At 35.9% G+C, this 18,798-nt stretch overlaps 1 protein-coding gene across 1 annotated transcript in view; it reads right to left on the reverse strand.

The window, feature by feature from the left end:
- The window catches only part of Hcn1 (hyperpolarization activated cyclic nucleotide gated potassium channel 1), a 420,581-nt gene that overhangs the window by 101,154 nt on the left and 300,629 nt on the right, over window positions 1-18,798 (reverse strand). Inside the window, exon 5 of the mRNA XM_008832935.2 lies at window positions 3,724-3,870. Coding sequence (XP_008831157.1) covers window positions 3,724-3,870 — 147 coding nt within the window. The remainder of the gene's footprint in view (window positions 1-3,723; window positions 3,871-18,798) is intronic.

Genomic DNA, 18,798 nt, shown 5'->3' on the forward strand with positions numbered 1-18,798 from the left:
CTCCAATGTATTATATATAATTATATATATAATTGAATTTTGTGTATTTCATATATCTTAATCATATTTTGAAAACCTCCCCTCTCTGTACCCCTTCATAGACCCTCCCCACCAGATATCATGCATTCTGTCATATATGTTAGGTATCTTTCTTAATACAGCTCAGGACAGCCTGTCTAGGGATGGAGCTGCCCATAACAAGCTGGGACCTCCTATATCAATTAAGAATTGAGACATTCCCCAACAGACATGCCCATAGGCCAATGATCTGGAAATCCCTTAATCAAAGTTTTCCTTTCATATTACCATGGGCTGTGTCAATGTAACAACTAAAGATAACTGGACAGCTGTCATTTTGCATGTCACTCACCTTTCTATTCTCATACTTTTTTCCCTTTTAATTCTCAACCCATTAGAACATAAAATATAGATTTCTGTGTGATTCTGATGCCAGAGAAGCAAAAGTATTCACTTTTTAAAAGATGGTAAATGTTTTCCCATCTAGAAGCTTTAATTTTAATTAGTAGCCATGATTCTTACTCTGTTTTCATTCATGGTTCTGATAATAAAAATTATCTGCTCAGTAAATATTTCATGAGTTACTGGTATGTGCTGTTGCTGGAGAGACAAATGCAGTTTTTGACACAGATTCTATCTTCAAAAGGCTTCTAGTTATGAAAGAGACAATAAATTCATAAATGATAAACACTGAGACAGAGACAGACTGGTCATGGGAAATTTATGAGGCAGGAAATGCTGGGTGAGAACACTCCCGGAGGGTGCAAGCCAGATGAGTAGGGAAGGCTGAAGTCAGGGCAGCACAGAGAGTGGAAGAAGGACCAGCACTTTTTGGAAGTAAATTATCAGTGATATCCTTTTGGTGAAGAATTAACAAAAAGACACAAAGATAGAGGAGAGCCTTGAAAACGCTTCTTTGTCATGTTAAGGAAACTGTATTTCTTTTAGGGGATGGTACTTCATGGTCAAGTTCTAAGAAATGAGTGACGTTATCAGACGGACTCCATTCCAGTCAACACGGCAGCCATTTATACTTCTGTCAGCTTTCCACATTCTTCTGTGAGATTTTAGGTTGTGACCCTAACTTTTTCCTGCCTTTTTGTGATAAAGTCTGAACTCTATAATATTTCCTCTCTTTTGACTTTATTGCTGTCCCTGTTAACATGTCTTGAAGTGCCTTCCTTTGTCTCCATCCTGTGACCTAGCCCATTCTTCTTTTGAACTTCTCAGAGAATTCACCTGGTTCCAGTGTATCGAAAAGATTTAGATTAAAAATACAAAAAGCAGAAGGTCTGTATTCCAAAAAGAAATAGTGTTTAAAAAAAATTAAAAAAGAAAATTTATTTCAGTCATAGCCTACAAAACAAAAAGATTTATACATTCTAACTTGACTGAGAAATGAATCCAAAAAAAAAAAAAGGCTGCAGCAATATCCTGAAGGCATTTATTTTATCGTCAGAACTCATTTGTATATTTTATGGCATTTAAAAATACAAATAAGTCATGGCTGGAGAGTTGGCTCATTTGTTAAGAACACTGACTGCTCTTGCAGAGGACCCAGGTTCTATTCCCGGCACCCACATGACTACTACGAACCATCCTTAACTCCAGTTCCAGGGGAATCTGAAGCCCTCTTCTGACCTCCGTGGCACTGCATGACACGGGTGCACTCATATACATGCAGGCAATACACCCACACACATAAAATATAAATAATAAATAAAATATTAAAAAATACAAATAAGTGTTAGTGGATAGAGCAATTACAATTTAAAGATGGTTATAAAAGAGAAAATGAAAGCATTTGTGTTATTTAATTTCTGTTAACTGCGAAGAATTTTAAGAAAGAAATACTAAGCAAAAATATTGGCTCTTGTGTTTCAGTAAATTCTAAGGTAAATAAGAAGAAATAAAACAATGCTAGTAAAGTAGTCAGAAAGGTTAGGTGGTACACTAAGGTAGGGACTAAGTGTTCTGGGAGTGGAGAGACTAAACGTAGCCTTGTATCCAATCAAAAGGGAAGAAATAAAGCGTGATTTGTACCAGACTTTGCCAAAAGATGTGACATTTCTGGAAAACATAGGATGTGGAGTAAGACAGTCTCATTTTTTGTTTGTTTGTTTTCGCAAGAGCAAGTTGCCCAGTTTGGCAACAGGACACGGTAACATTTCAGTGCAGTAGCAGACAGGAAAATTGGAACTTAGTTTCAGAATGCAGAAAAATTTAATTCATAATGTAACAACTGAAAGTTTCTGAGCAGAGCCTCAGGAGATCATGTATATGAAAGATTGTCTTGCCATATTGTTCTGAAGATTAGTTAAGGGAAAATAGACCCAAGACCTGAGAAAACGGCAAATAGTCCAAGTCCAAGGAACTGAGCTAGGGTGGTGGCCGCGGGAAGTAAGACAGGCATGTGAGAGGTATTACCGACCTGTATTCCAGATTAGATCTACAGAGTACAGGTTTATTGATTTTTTAAATTTTATTTATTATTTTTATTTTATGTGTATGAGTGTATTGCCTGCATGTATATGAGTGCACCCATGTCGTACAATGCCGCGGAGGTCAGAAGAGGGCTTCTGATGCCCCTGGAACTGGAGTTAAGGTCGGTTTGTACCGCCGTGTGGGTGCTGGGAATTAAACCCCGGTCAGTGCTCTTAACTGCTCTTAACTGCCAAGCCATCTCTCCAGCCCTTGGGTACAGGCTTTTAACAAAAGTTAAAACAAAGCTAATTGTTTGCATTCAGAGTGATCTGAAGGAATGACTAAAAATTTACAGAAAGACTTTAAAAGTTAAGTGGATAAGGGACAGAAGGAAACGACCTCATTGTGTGGCTTGTATGGGATCAGGGCACATCGTATAGCTTTTCAGAAAAAGGAATTCATGGAAAAAAGTGAGAGTTAAATGCACGGAATCGAGGCAGAGAATGAAAATCCAAAGCTTCAGTCAATGCTCAACGCAGCAGCCTAACAAAGCACTTCCAGCCACAGAGACAAAGGATTGATAACCGGCAGCGCAGTGACAGCGTTCAAGGAGTTACCGGCTGTGGTTCATAAGCGAAGACCCAATCATAACATAGTGATTACATAGAAACCTTATAAGAAATTTGGTAACAGAAGTAGAGAGCAAGGCAACATTTTAAAAAACGTGAGGCAATGAAGAGCACGTCTTTTGGTTCAGAAGTGATGAGACTAGTGGTTTCTAGGAAGGGATGGGAGAAGATGCATGGCAAAGGGGCAGTTACTGGTGTTGCCAAGAATCGGTGAAATAACAAGAAATGAATTGCTGGAAGCAGGTTAGCATTTCCTGATCAGAGTGCCATGGATGACCAGAGAAAATGTACAGTAGTGAGAGCAAAATGTCAAAAATGAAAGCTAAACAAATGAAGAGCATTGCTAAGCATAAAACCTAGAATATAGGGAACATGTAGACAAGAAGACCACAGAAAACATTTCTAAGAGCCAGGGATATAGAAAACAGAATACTCAAAAATCATAAAGGATCAATTGCCTGACATTCTTTTTTAAACAACTTAAAGACTTTTAGGAAAAATTATGGAGCGAATAAAGGTAAAAAATTAATGTGTTAGCATGGAGTTCCGATTATTGTTTTGAATTGTGTCATAACATGGACTAAAGGACATCCATGACAATAGAAAAAAACTACAGCAATATATCACTGAGATCAACCTCAATAAACCTTACCTCTCTCAGAGGATCATTGAGTTCACTGAGAATATTTTCCTCATCAAAGATCTTGCCTTGGTATCTGTGCTCGTAGTAATCATGTATTTTCTGGCGCATGTCAGCTGGTAATTTATGGAAGGACATGTATTGCTCGACTTGCTTGTACTATAAGAAAAGGAAAAAGAACAGAAAACATTGTTAGGCTGTATAACAAGTCGTCCTATCACTTTGTTGCACTATATTCAACAACATGGGATGCTCAGTAAAGAAAAGAAGTCCTTCCAGAGGAAGGCACTAATGCACTAAGTTCTAATGTACTCACTTGGTGCCACGTATTGTGTAAAGCAGCTTATATAGGTAACCACACCTGGAAAGGAATCAGATGAGAACAGACATGGCAGGAATTCAGAGTGAATTCAAGAGTGTAGCTCTGAAACAGTGATGGGAGAAAAAAGGGGGGGGGGTTGGGGTGGGGAGGAGGCAAAGGTAGGCTATGTTTTACTACTTGAATTTGAAAAGAAATATAAAGTTGCAGTTTGGCTCTTCATTTGTAAAAAGAAATTTGTAACTTTGAATAGTAGAAATGGTTTTTATTTTAAACCTTTTGGTACAAGATTTGATCCTCATTAAAATTTCAGCCCAGAGGCTGATAGCTTGGCAGCTGTTTGAAAATCATAAATTCATAATTGACACAGATGCCTGTAAAGCAATGAGCACTAAGAGACGATGTCAGGCTTCAAATTGGGGATGTGGGAGACAATCAGGGTGAGGCTAGAAAGACATAATTTTATAGCTGAGTGTTATCTGGGATTTTCAATTTCATTTACACAGCTAGTTACTAAACTTGAGGATGGTATGCTTTTGGGAAGGGCACGTCTTCAGTCTTAATTCTAGAGATTGGATTCATTTATATGTTTGCCTTTCATCTTTATAAAAAAATCTCACATAAATTTTGTTAAAATAATACCCTTGCTGCCTATCATCAAACGTATGTAAAAGTATGCACTTAGTCTGAGAGGTTATTAAAGAGGAGAATTTTAAGCTTCATTCCAGACATCTATAATCAGAACCTACATCTTTAAAAAGTCTCTCTGTGTGGAAGGCTGTTTTTGTGTGTTCATCCACCCCCTCTGACTTTCTGCCTTCTCTTACACAATGATTCCTGAGCTTTAAGAGGCAGAGGTTAGAAATAGGTGTTCTATTATGAACTCACAGCAATGGTGACAACATGAACAAGATATACGCAAGCTCAAGCCAGACAAAATCCCATCACATTCATCAGGAAGTAGATAAAAAAAAATCCCAACCCAATCTAAAAAACTTTTAGCAATTGATGGATACTGGGAGGGAGAGAAACAGTGTCTTACAGGAATAGGACTCTTGGTGGGTTCAGTGGATGTATGGACCCACGTCAAAGGACATTTAGGAACATAAATCAGGCTCTATAGTATATATATATATACATATATATGAGAGTATAATGTACTCTTATATGAGAGAGTACATTAAATTGGGTGGGGTCAGTGGGGGTAGTGAAGATGGGAGGGAATCGAAATACCATCAAACTATATTGTGTGGAAATTGCAAAAATTCAATAAAAAAAGTAAAAGAAAAGTCTCTATGTGGATCATATGCCCCATTGCCTTTAGACAGTGCCTTTATGAACTAGAAGCTCACCAATTCAACTAGTCTGGCTGGCCTGTAAGTTCTCTGGATCCACTTGTCTCTGTTCCCTAATGCTCCGAGTACAGGGTTACGCCTAGCATTTTCTTGTGTGCTAAGGATTCAAAGTTAGGTCCTCATACTTGAGAGCAAGTGCTTTTACCCATTGATCCATCTCCCAAGTCCTGGATGAATGCTTTTTAAATCATTATCAAACACAAGCAGCACTTAGTAACTTTTTAGAAATCACATATTTGCAGTCTCTACCAGTAGTTCCTGAATCCAAAGTCTACATTTGAGACACAGCAGTTTGCATCTTAACATGTACTAAACTTTCAATTCACTGTTCTATGCCAAGAACTAGGTTATCTTAGGACATAGGGAAGCATATCTGAGTGAGAGCAGAAGATAAATAAATTCAGCTTTTGGCAAGCTAAGTTTAAGAGACTGATGGCACGTCCTCATGCTTATATGTAGGTCAGGCACCCAGAGGAAGAAATACATACGTCATCAATGACTAAGACAGCACCAAGGGACGATGTGTCAAGTGAAGGGAAAGCTGGCAAAAAGCGGACTGGCATTTTAAAAGCAGTTGAGGCCAAGAGGTGGTTCAAGTTAAGGATATAGGTAAAAAACATCTATCTTTGAAAACAGAGCAAAAAACATGAGTAGCAGAAGCCAGATTTTAAAAGAAGAGAGGCTAGTAAGTAAAGAGTCTAAGAAAATAGGTGCAGGACCATGACTGTGGGTTCAGAAATTAGATAAAAACCTTTATTAGAACATAGCACTTATGAAAACCAGGAGCTCATATTCTTTCAATCTATTTTCCTCACACCAAGGAAGATTTGCCAACAGAAATGAAAGCAGCACTTCCATGTGATATGAAAAATAAAAATAGCTCTTTTTAGGGGACTCTCAGTGGTACTTGGAAAATGATATAAACTAAATGTTAGAAGTTGTACATAGGCTAGCAAAGTCAAAGAAAGAAAATGTAGCACTGTTTCTATTAGTTGTAGCAACACAGAATTTATGAAGATCAATGAACTTAACAGTCATTGATAATCAGATTTATGCAAAGCAGGGTTGCAAATTTTTTTCAAAACACATAAGACCAAAAGTACAGCCCATTAGAATTAGTGACTATAAAAAATCCCTACTGAAAATTGGAATATTTATGTAAAATATTAAAATAAGACATGACAAGAGTGAATATTATGAAGAATAATAGATAATTCTCAAACTCACCAGTATTTTTCCATGTTTGAAGCTGTTTTATACATACCACTTAATAGTATGTTTGGGTCTATTTCTTATATAGATTAATTCCATGCATTATTTGTTGAGTTCTTGCCATAAACAATATTTATCTACCTTTCATATTCCAAAATTTCCTTTCCACTCTGTAATTATAACCCCGGGTTTCATTCATCCCCATTTCCTTTGTAAAACTACACAACAGTTTTGCATTATCGAAGGATTTTGGATAGCTATGGGACAAAGGCAGCACACTCCTCTTCCCTTTTCTCCCTTCAGTTCTTTCTCAAAGGCAGTTATAACTTTGTACTCAAAATTGAAATTTCAAAACCAGAGTGCTTATATTTTTGACTATGTATATACTGACCAGAAGACCAGGTGGAACACTTGATGGTTGATATTTATTCTTGTTTGTTGTGTTTTTAAACATAATTTTCACAATTAGATTTAACTTTGATCTCACAGTTTAGCTTACACATCCTAACTGATATCCACTTTAGTTTCTTTAGAAAATTTCCTGTGGGATTTCTGTTTATAACATCACTCCTGGGATTGCTATTCCTAGATCCAAGCAATAATTCATGATATTGTATAAAACAACTTTTGTTACTGGAGCAAATTCTTAGATAAATATCTGAGGAATGTTACATGGGACATAGGTTTTCTGAGTCTTTAATCTATGAAAATTATTATGCTTGCAATTCTTTGCTAGCATATATGAGTTATAAAAGGTACCGGGTTTCATCATGGCATTTCCATACACACATATCATATACTTTGATCCTTCACCCACGCCTATTTTCTTACCTCCCACTTTTCCTTCTCCCTCCACTTCCACATACCTAGTGTTGTCCTTCTACTTCCACATTCTCTTTTTCTTCCTTTTTCAATTCCTAGCTTTCACATAGGAGGTAGAATAAGATACTTGTTTTTATGGGACTCATTATTATATTGAGTTCAAGGTATTTTTCTACAAAGTAAAAAATTCCATTTTTCCTATGGCTGAGTAGAACTCCATTGTGTATAGATCACATTTACTTTGCCCATTGATGTCTTGATGAGCACATGGCTGATTCATAATTTAGCTCTAGGGAATAACAACATGGCATACATGGAAATGCAAGTTTCCTTATCATAAACCGTCTTTAATTCTAAGCTACTCCTCATGATTTGGGCTGAGACTCTTTCCCAAATGGTCATCTTACTTCACTCTCTTCCTTAAAGCCTTTTAAGTGTTTCTCAGTGTTTACACTGTAAAGTGCTGTTTCTGTGGTTTAGAGTCTACATTGTTTGCAGATTTGCCTGGTTTTCACCACTATATTTTTACATCCAGTATGGTCTAGTCCATTAAATTGTTTATTTATTCTTAAATTTGCTAATGATTGGCTCTTACTCTTTCCTCTTTGTAGAAAGTTCCTCTACATGCTTCTTTAGCTTTCTGCAAATATCACTACGCTAAGACATTGTTCTCTCACCCCCTAGAGCACGTGACATTTTTTTCCTATAAGTTTAGGAAGAATGCTGAGTTTGCATCTTAGAAATGACAAAAGTGCCTAAAATTCTTTTTTAAATTCTTTGTCCCTGCCTGACATTTTCACCTCTGAATCTGCTCATATTACATTCTCAGGTATTCATTTAATAGGAGCCCAGTTTGTCATACATCTTCTGTAAAATGGAGATCAATAATGTGATTCCTGATAGGGGATACCACATCTGTTAAAATAATGGTACCAGGGGCTGGAGAGATGGCTCAGCAGTTAAGAGCACTGACTGCTTTTTCAGAGGACCCGGGTTCGATTCTCAGCACCCACATGGCAGCTACAAACCATCCTTAACTCCAGTTCCAGTGGAATATGAAGCCCTCTTCTTACCTCCACGGCATTGCATGACACGGGTGCACTCATATACATGCAGGCAATACACTCATACACATAAAAAATTGAAATAATAAATAAAATATTTAAAAAAATGATACTAGTGAAATGAAAGTACACGAAGTTGTCAAGAAAAAGTGATAGTGATGGGGAGATAGGGGAGGAGTTGGAGGGCAGGGAGTGGGTGTGGATTTTATCAAAGCACCTTATATGCAAGTATGAAATTCTCAATAAAATTTTTTAATAGTTAAAAGAAATAATAATGGTACCAGTGGAGGACATGAAATAAGGAGAGTCCCCCACATGAACTGACACTTGAATTCGTATTTTGTTATTCTTGGTTATCATTGCTTATTATTCCGAGAGCATAATTTTAAATGTGAAATAAAGTTTTCTCCAATTTTATTGCTTGATTACACATGCATATAACATTTTGATCGAATCCATTCCCTATACCATCTCCTCCAATTCCTTCCTTTCCCTCTCATCATTTTTTCCTTTCCCACTTGATGTACTTTCTTATCAAAGCCACTTGATCAACTTGGTGCCACTTCATGCGCATGGGTGTGAGAGCATCTCCCAGATCACTGGTAGCCTCTCGGGGGCCACAGCCCTAAAGAAAGCTGACTTCTCCTCCCCAGCAGCCATGTCAGATCCAGAAAACACTGTTTCCCAGAACTCCTCCCCACCAGCTCTTACAGTTCTGTGATGTTCTCTGTATCTTGGAGGGTTAACATAGGTGTCTCACTTAGGGCTGGGCACTCAACAGTTGCTTATTCTCAGCATTTTGACCAGTTATGCTACTCAAATTTACTAAAATTAAAAATGTGTCTCTGATATAGTAGAAGTCTATGGACTCTCATAGTAAAAATCATGATAGCTATAAACCTCAAGAGAGCACTTTCCATGGATTCTGTTGAACTGGAAAATGAACAGTTGTATATCTTTCAGATTATTTCTGTTCTCTACTGTGTTAGGGATCAAACTCAGGACCTTGCCTATGCCAAATAAGCCTCTATATCCATCTATCCCTGAACTACATTCACAGTCCTTTATAAAAGTAATTCTGATGCTAAATATTAATTTTATTCATTTTTTTGTGATTTCTTCAAATAAATTTTATTGAACTTGTTCAAATTTCATTTTTCCCATCTTGCTCTCCATATTCTCTAATTCTGCTTTTAGAAATTATTCCCAAGTAAGGAAATTATCCATACCTAATCTTTTTCTTAGCTTCTCCTAGGAAGCTAGTGCAAAGGAAGTTAGCATCCTTTTCATGTTGAGAAACTGTCTCAACATGTGAACTGCTCCTTCATCCACATATGCTTTGGGGTTTCTTCTTTCACATGCAGCTTTTCTGAATCTTACTTTTTACAAGCTCTCGGCATGCTGACACTTCCAAAAGCTAATTCATGTTCTTTTCCTTTCTCCTGTTTTCTCTTCTCTCTCTGTTCCCCCCCTTTCCCTGCCTGCCTTTTCTCTTCCCTTCTCCTCTGTCTCTCTCCTACATTCTCTAATAATGTAACCTTAAGGAGTTAATCCCTACCAAGGAGCAACAAGATGTCATTAGAACATTGTATTGAATATAGCACGATAGAAGGTAAAGCACAGTTTTGGGGACTTAAGTAAGATTCATATTAGTCTGTATGAGTGACTGAAAAAGAAATTTATCTATACATATCAACATATAAATGTTTGGGCTTCTGAATCTGTCTATGATGGTGAATGCTGACTGTCAACTTGACAGGATCTAGATTCAGATGAGAGAAGTTTCCAGGAACACCCTTGAGAGAATATTTAGATCTGTGTTTTCCTTGATTAGTTTAATTCAGGGGGAAAGACCCACTCTACAAAAGGGCAGCTCCATTCCTTGGCTTTGGTTCTTGGGTCTCTTTTTTTCTGCATAAAAAGAGAAACCTGGCTGAGCTCTGACAATTCATCTCCCTCTGCTTCCTGACAATGGCTGCAATGTGACTGGCTGCTTCAAACTCCTGCTGCTGCTGCTGCTGCTGCTGCTACGATTTCCTTGTCAGGATGGATGGTAACTGGGAACTGTGAGCTAAATAAACCTTTCCTTCCTTAAAGCACTTTTCCCAGGTATTTTATTACAATAAGAGGAAAAGTAAGTTAGTGTCTCTCTATATTTTACATATATTGAATGATAATAATGTTAATTGGCAATGATTTATTTGTTGACATTTATTATGGCAAACCACCAAAGTACCACAGTCATTATTCATAATGTTACCAACAGAAAGCAACACTTTCAGAAAATCACAAAGGCCCCGAACATTCTCATATTAGGATATATGAAACTAGCAGTTCTTGGATGAACTATACCTAAAATGTTAGTGTCTTTTCAGAAACATAAGTAATAATTGTAAGTTCTAACATATATTTCCTCAAGTAGGGAAGAAAAACAACTTTGAATCTAGCTTTGCATGAATTTAAATGTGACTAAATTTGGAACCATTCCTCAAAACAGAACAAAACAAGCTTTCTGTGTAAGTATCTTAGATGTGAGAGTGGACGCTTATATGTAAAATTCAGGATCTTCTGTAGCAGCAGTCATTTCAGGTCAAAATATCAAAGTGAGCCAAAGCAAACATGATACCAGGCAGGTAATCAACAGACTGTTATTGGATAGGAAAATGAAGAGGCAAAATCTAGGAAATGAATCAATATATCACCGGATGCCCACATAGGGAAACCAGAGAGGCAGAGGCTGTACAGCAAAGGAATTTCCAGTCTTGCTACACTCAGTCACAAAAGGACAAGGTTTTTACACTGTTGCTAAAATTCAACAAGATTTTTGTTAATTTACTCTAGTAGAAGACTATATTCTGTTTCAGATGAGTCCATAATTTTTGTTCTGAATTTTGTTAATTTCTTAGGTTTATGATAACAATGAAAATGACATCAACAAGTATGCTAGAAATTTGAAGTTTGACTGCAATTTTAATTTCATTGGTTAAAATGAAAAAATACAATGGATTTTGGGCAAGGAAAATCATAACATGAATCACATTTTAAAAAATATAACACTACATGTTTAACTGCTTAAGTATAGTATATTAAAATACTGCAATGTTGGGGCCAAGAGATGACTCAGTGATCAAAAGCACTGGATACTCTTGCAGAGGACCTGGGTTTGGTTCTCAGCAGCTAATAACAGCCTGTAACCAGTTCCAGAGGAATTCCATGCCCTCTTCTGATCTCCACAGGGCATTGCGCAAACAACTGCACTTACATACATTCAAGCAATACTCTCATACACATAAAATAAAAAATAATATATAAAATATTTTTTAAAAATACTGTAATTTTAAAACTAGAGTTTTTGGCCTTCATATAAACAAAACCACAAAATTTTATATATACAGCTATTGTTTAATAACAATTCTTTCTCTAATGATATCAAATTAAAATGGTACGTAGGGAAAACTGAAAATGATAATAGACTTGGGATTGACAAACTATATAAATTATTTTTAGTGGAATGACTTAGTTACTCATTCTGCCTTAAAAATAATGATGCAGCTGGTGGCACATAGATGCAATCCCACTACTTAGGAGGTGGAGGCACAAGGATCTTCAGTTCAAGGTTAGCCTGGGCTACAAAACAAAACACCATCTCAAAAACAAACAAACAAAGAAAAAGATGTTGTTTTATTTTCTTAATACTCAGGAGATTTTTGAGTGCTTCAGCAAACATTGAGTATATAGTTGACACATCATCACAGTTCAGTTTACAAAGCAGTATTATGACTTTACAACTCTTCTGAACTTTAAAATAAAGTTCATGAAAAAAATACAAATAACTATTAGGTTACAAATTAAGCAGAATTGTAAACAAAATTTTTAAATAGAATCTGCATGGATATTTGCTATACTGTTTTTAAAAAATGCTATCACTATTTCTCTTGAACTGTGTAATGTATATGATCATTACATATATGTGCCATTTCTTTTCTAATTGCTTTCTGAATAATTTCAGAAGGCTTCCCAGTTGGAGCAATGACTCCATTTTCTTTTTCTCTCATTGCAGAGTGATACTCCCATTTAAACAAAAACCTCAAAATGCTATTGACAAAAATCATTTTATATACATATAATCGAAAAGGAGAAAAATGATGTTGATGGCAAAAATGGGGACTTTTAGTGGCATGAATTCATACTTTTATTTTATTGTCTTTCTAGAAATATGTATAGTTTGGATATTTTCTTGGTTACCTATTATCCTCTGAACTAATTAATGAAGAATGTAAAAAAAAAAAAATCCCAGATGTATAAAAGGAAGAAAATGATGTTATGGACATCGTGAGAATTTTGAAGAGTAGTCACTTGTCACTTGTTAACATTGTGTTGGGCAATGATAAAAGCCAAGCTGTTTGTATGTTTGGTTGAAGCTTCTGAACATGTTTTCTTCTGATCACCTTCCTGAGTCACAACACATGTCTGTATCTTCATTAAGTGCTTAGACCAGTCAGAAGAAGGATGCCTAAGGAATGCCAAAGCAGTTTCAGTTATCTTGGGATTCTGAAACCCTGCTCACTTTTCAGTGTATTAACTGTTACCTATTGGCAATGGAGTCAATGAAAACCAGTTGCTACTGACGTTATTTCTTAAAGATTTCTAGATGATCTCAATAGTCAGCCCAGCATAAGAATGAGAACAACCCATTCTGCAGTTTGGTATATAAAAAATAGGGTGTACTAGGACTTGTTGAGAAAACATCAAATGCTACCCTGGATCAGAAATAATTAAAACAATGTGTTTAACTAAGTTCCACTTTGCCAAGCAGAAGTAGGAACTGTGGTAAGGAGCTAGAGTGTGGTGTATCACAGATACATAGGCTGACGTTTAAAAAATTTAAGCATTTCAAAGTAAATGTGTGATTCCTGAAGTTGTAGCCTTCAAAAGTGCTTAAGCAAAAGCAGATGGCCACAGATGAAGGAAAATGGTGATGTTAGGCACCACTCCCAGGCTGCAGAATCTCAGGAGAGTAAGCCAGCCTCTTCTCATTTGCCTTGGACGTAATTTCTGTTCTTTTCATGATAGATGAAACCTTGCAATTTTGTTAATTATTAGTAATAAGAACAAATGGGGTCACTTAAAAATGAGTTTGGAACTTTTATTTCCTGGCAAAATTTGAGAAACAAAAGCTTATCCAGGGATAGTGGATTATAGTTATCCACAACGCTGGTTGAAATGTTTGAGAGGAAGAGGCACCATATATGGGCTTATTATTTTGCCTGTTGGAGACAGAGACATGAATTCAAATTTCATCTCTGTCCCTTTCCTTTTACACATCTTTAAGTTACAATTAACCTTCTTTGATCTTCTGTTTCTTTATCTCATCAAATGGTACAAGGTACAAAGACTGTATTTAAAAATAAAATATGTGGGCCGGGAGTGATGGCGCACGCCTTTAATCCCAGCACTCGGAAGGCAGAGGCAGGCAGATCTCTGTGAGTTCCAGGCCAGCCTGGTCTATATAGTGAGTTCCAGGACAGCTGGGGCTATAGGGAGACCCTCTCTCAAAAAGACCAAAAATAAATAAATTAGTAAATAAATGAATGAATGAATGAATAAATAAATAAATAAATAAAATATGCGGCACCCAGCAGTACTAAGTATCTATCAGGTTCCCACATCATGACCACCTTAATTAGAAACAACTAGTATAATGGCACAAACAAGGACATACGTGAAATACCGCAAGGAAGTTCAAATCCGAACAGTCAAGAAATAAGCGTGCTAATAAATACATTCTATTCCTTAAATAAAAAGGACATGAAAATAATCCTTTCTGTTCTAGATATGTCAAAGATAGAAATGTTGCAATCCATAGCAGACATTTCTAGCACTTAAGAGCTCCGTTCACATTTTCCTTCACTGTACAGTAAATGAAGCATATTGAACATAATTTAAATTGTCATGGATGATTCATTGTAGTCATTATAAGCAAGATTCTTTAAACTAAATTCAGTAGATATTTCAGCATTATCCACAGTTTTTACTTGTTTTTCCAATGTTTTCAGTTATTTAAATGTTTTTTAGTTCCTATTGTCTTAAAATACAGACTGTCCTGGTTTGTTCACTAACTTTTCCTTTCTTTTGCTACTGCAACTTCTTTAGCTCCTTTATTTGTAACTTGGTCATTTTTTGCATTCATTTTATTTTTATTTTTTTGTAACTTTCTGATCACTATGGGGTTTGTTTAGTTCACAACCACTTGCAACCTCATATTTTCACTTTAGTTATTAGAGTGCTTGCAAAAATTAGCCTCAAGGAAAGTTGTTGATATTTGGTAAAGCCAGTTTAAAAAAACATTATATACCTGAAAAGGCAAAACATGCAAACACTGCATGGACCTACATGTTGACACCTATTTCCATGACTCCGGAGAATTTAGTTCAATTATTTCTGACTTTGCAACTGACCTATTTGAAAATGCTCAAAGCCAGGTGTCTATGCGATTGGGTGTCATAAAGTACATGTAATAAATGTCACAACAAGTAGGTTGTAGTGCTGCAAAGGAATGCTAGTGGAAAGAAAATCACCCAAGAGGGAGTTAGAAAAGAGGGTATTTAGTTAGAGAAATAATTGTTGGCATAAGACATTAAGGTCTTTTATATAGAATATAGGTGGTCAGAGAATTCTAAGAAATGTGGTCTTCTTACTCTATGTCCCTAACCAGTACTGCACATTAATGAATTATTTGCATATAGACTACCGGAAGACACTTTAAGTGTCTTTTGGATATTGCAGGGGAGATTAACATTTATTTAGTATTAAAAGAGACACTGAGAGCTGGAGGGCACCACAGAGATAATTATTTCCAGTCCTCTCATTTCACAGATGAGAAGAAGAAGCCCAGAGTGGCAAATTCATTTTCACAGGTTTTATATCTAATTAGTAATGTCAGAATAAAACCAGTTCTCTGAATTCCTAATAAAGAGTCTTCCTTTATTGCCAAGACCACCTTACCATCAGATTCATTTTATTATTCTTTGGTACTTATTAACACTTGGGTCAACGTTTTATATTTCTCTTAACTATAATAATTAATAAACCAGAGGAATAATTTTCCTTGGAGGTCTAGATGGTCACTTTGAACCCATGGCTACAAGGAGAACTATTCACTCAGGACAACAGTATACTCTGTCTGAGACTGAGTGTGAGACTAGAGCCTGGCAACATCACAGCATTCCCCAGCCCTAACTTGTAAGTCTCTATGTCATAGTTCACCATCCACCTCTCCTTGCATCCCTCCATGCTGAGGAGCCAACATGCGCTTTTATTCTCCTGTATTTGTCATGGTGTTACTGAACTGTGATTCTGAACTATTGTTCATTAATCTGTACTGTGCTTAGCACGTTTTGCATTTCATGTAGTCTGATTGTATATCTAAGAAGTGCTATTTTATTTTCTTAAAGTAAACTTTACACTTAATAAACTTTGTTTTTTCTTATTTTTTTTTGGTTAGCTGAAAACACATTAAAGAAATTGGAGTGGCTGGAATAAATACTCATATGCTGATATAAAATAAATAAACTTTCTTTTCCAAATTAATCTAATGCAAAGAAGCATTATTTGATTGTCATATGTTCTATGAAATGTACTATATATCTAGAAATTGATATATGGAGGTTGCTATAACTTGAATGTTGAATGTCTCCCCAAATCCTGTGTGTTAAAGGCTTGGTCCCCAAGGGGTATTGTTGGGAAGTGGGGTATCTTGAAAGGTGGGGCCTCACAAGAAGTTGTTAGGCCAGTCTAGATTAATTCTGAAAGGGGAATTGTGGGAATCAGCACCCTCATTACTCCCTGTGCTTCCAAACCTTTAGGCCTGTGACTGCTCCTCTCCTTTCTCATACCATCTTCCACAGTGATTTGCTATCTCACCACAGGCCTGGAAAGAGACATTCTCACTAAGCACAACTGAGGTCCTCTAGGCACACAGCGACCAAGAACCAAATTTTTTTTCTCTTTATAAATTGACAGTCTTGGGAATTTATTACAGTGATGCAAAGCTGACTCTCAGTGTTAATGGAGGATAAGAAAATACTCTTATTTCTTACAATGGTGGAAGCTTCCTAAGAGAGTAAGATAGCCCACTAATTGTTCAAAGTATGTTTAGTTCCTTTACCCTATGTAAAACTAGAAAAATATTAAATGCTACTTCATTTTGCAGAGAAAACAACAGAGGAGATAAGTGTGCTGTGAACACAGTAATTATTCACAGCTATCTGGAACTATGCTGAATCATAGAGGTTTTTTTTTCTCTAGATAAGATTTATTATAATATTGCAAAGTGCTTTTCCAGGTATCAAAGCTAGATTTCTTATCTGTTTTCTTAAATTTATGTAAGGTTTTCAATAATAAATATAAGATTAGCATTTACAAAAGTGAAAAATATTTTGTTATTTTTTAAGTGAAAAATTTTATGCATTTCATATAAAATATCTTAATCATTTTTATACTCCCTCCCTCACCTGGACCCTCCATAATTCACCCACAGGATTTCATACATTCTGTCATATATGTTAAGGCCCATCGAGTCAAGTTGGTATATCCAGATGTCCTTCAGTGCAAGTTCGTCTACTGGGGCTAGTAACCCTATCTAGAGTTAATAAAAATCCTTTTCAAAAATAGCAATATTTTTCCTAAAACTCTGAGAAATTCTTGAAACTTGCAGAATCTTAAAATATAAGACAGAATATTTTCAGGAAAGTGTATACTTCAAGCTCAGGTTCTCCTGTCACCTGGCGAAAATAAGTCACTTTATCGTTAGATGTGAACAAACCAATTCTCAAAGAGATGGTCTGACTTGCCTTCACACTGTTATGGAGAAGCAAAGGCAGAGTTCAAAGGCCATTAAGCCTAGTGTCAAGAGTGTTCACTTTCAACTGCAGCAACAGATTCAAGTGAACAGTTCTACTAATGGTATTTCTAAAAATTCTTTACTTATCATTTAAATACTCTGATTTTTTTATAGATTACGATGCTCTTAGAACTTTGATTCTTTAAATTACCACCAGCTCATCTTTGAAGCAGTGATACTCTTTTCACCAATTCCTTGAAATAATTCAGTATTTTAATTTTAAAACACAAGCACATCATTTCAAAATCTCTGTTAGGTTCAAATTCCATGGTAAAACATGAAAGCTATACACTGTAATCCACTTAAAACAATTCAGGTTATTTTTTTAGGTAATATAAGAACACTGAATGTTTTTCAACAATATTTTAATAGCAAAACATACAAGACCATTCCATTCCTTTTGTAAGTCAAAGTAGCACTTCCAAGTCTTTCTGTTCAGGAGTAGAGGATAATTTAGATATTTGAGAAATGCTTAAGAATTGCTAGCAAAAAATATACAGAGTTTATTGGGTCTATTTTCTAAACCAGTGAAATGTTCTGTGTCTTGGAAAAAGTTTTATAATCCATTTATATTACAATTCCAACTCCTTTGAAACTGGTAAACTAACTCCTCCAGGATTTTGCTAGGGGATTTCTCATGTCCAAGCTTAACAGCCATAATGCACTCATATTTCATCTCTGAGCTCTGTGGAGAGCTAGGTACTTTGTAAAGCTCCTTATAAAGCCATTGTTTTCTGTTTAAGAGTATCAAAGTATGGATGTGGTAAGCAAGATATTAACAACCTCCAAAGTTGTCTCCATGATGTCTATGTTACATCAAAAATAGTAATGTAAAAAGCAATATGAAACCCATGGTATGCTTTTAATTTAAAAAACCATAAATTTAATGTTCAAAGTGAAAATCTATGGCTGAAACACCACTGGGAGAATCAAACTTCCCAAGGGCAAAGTTGGCTAATTTTAGAGACACTGCTGCCTGATACTCTCACTTACCAAGAGTAGGGGATCAAACATAGAAGAATTTGATCATCCTAATCATCAAATAATTGATCTTTTTCCACATTAAAATTGTCTATACAAATGGCAACGTCTTAGAATAATAATTCTAGCTCATAGTTAGACTGCTAGAATATGTCTTTTGAGATGGAAACGAAAACATGCCAGATTTGCAAAGTACTTCTGAAAACAGCACTTCTCAGTTACGCGGGTATTTCCCTAAAGCAGAGTGGAGTAGAAACTAAGACTAGTATGTAACGCCTTTGCCATTCAGGTTGTTAGACATATGAATGCAGAATATGATTTAATCACTCTGGATCTCTGGTTTTTTAATATCTAAAATGTAAATTGAGAAGACAATCATAAGAAGGTATACTAAACTGAAGCAAATTCCTTCTTCCTATTATAGCATCAAAA

Source organism: Nannospalax galili, unplaced genomic scaffold (assembly GCF_000622305.1).
Source record: "Nannospalax galili isolate Female #2095 unplaced genomic scaffold, S.galili_v1.0 scaffold235, whole genome shotgun sequence".
NCBI classification, from domain to species: Eukaryota; Metazoa; Chordata; class Mammalia; order Rodentia; family Spalacidae; genus Nannospalax; species Nannospalax galili.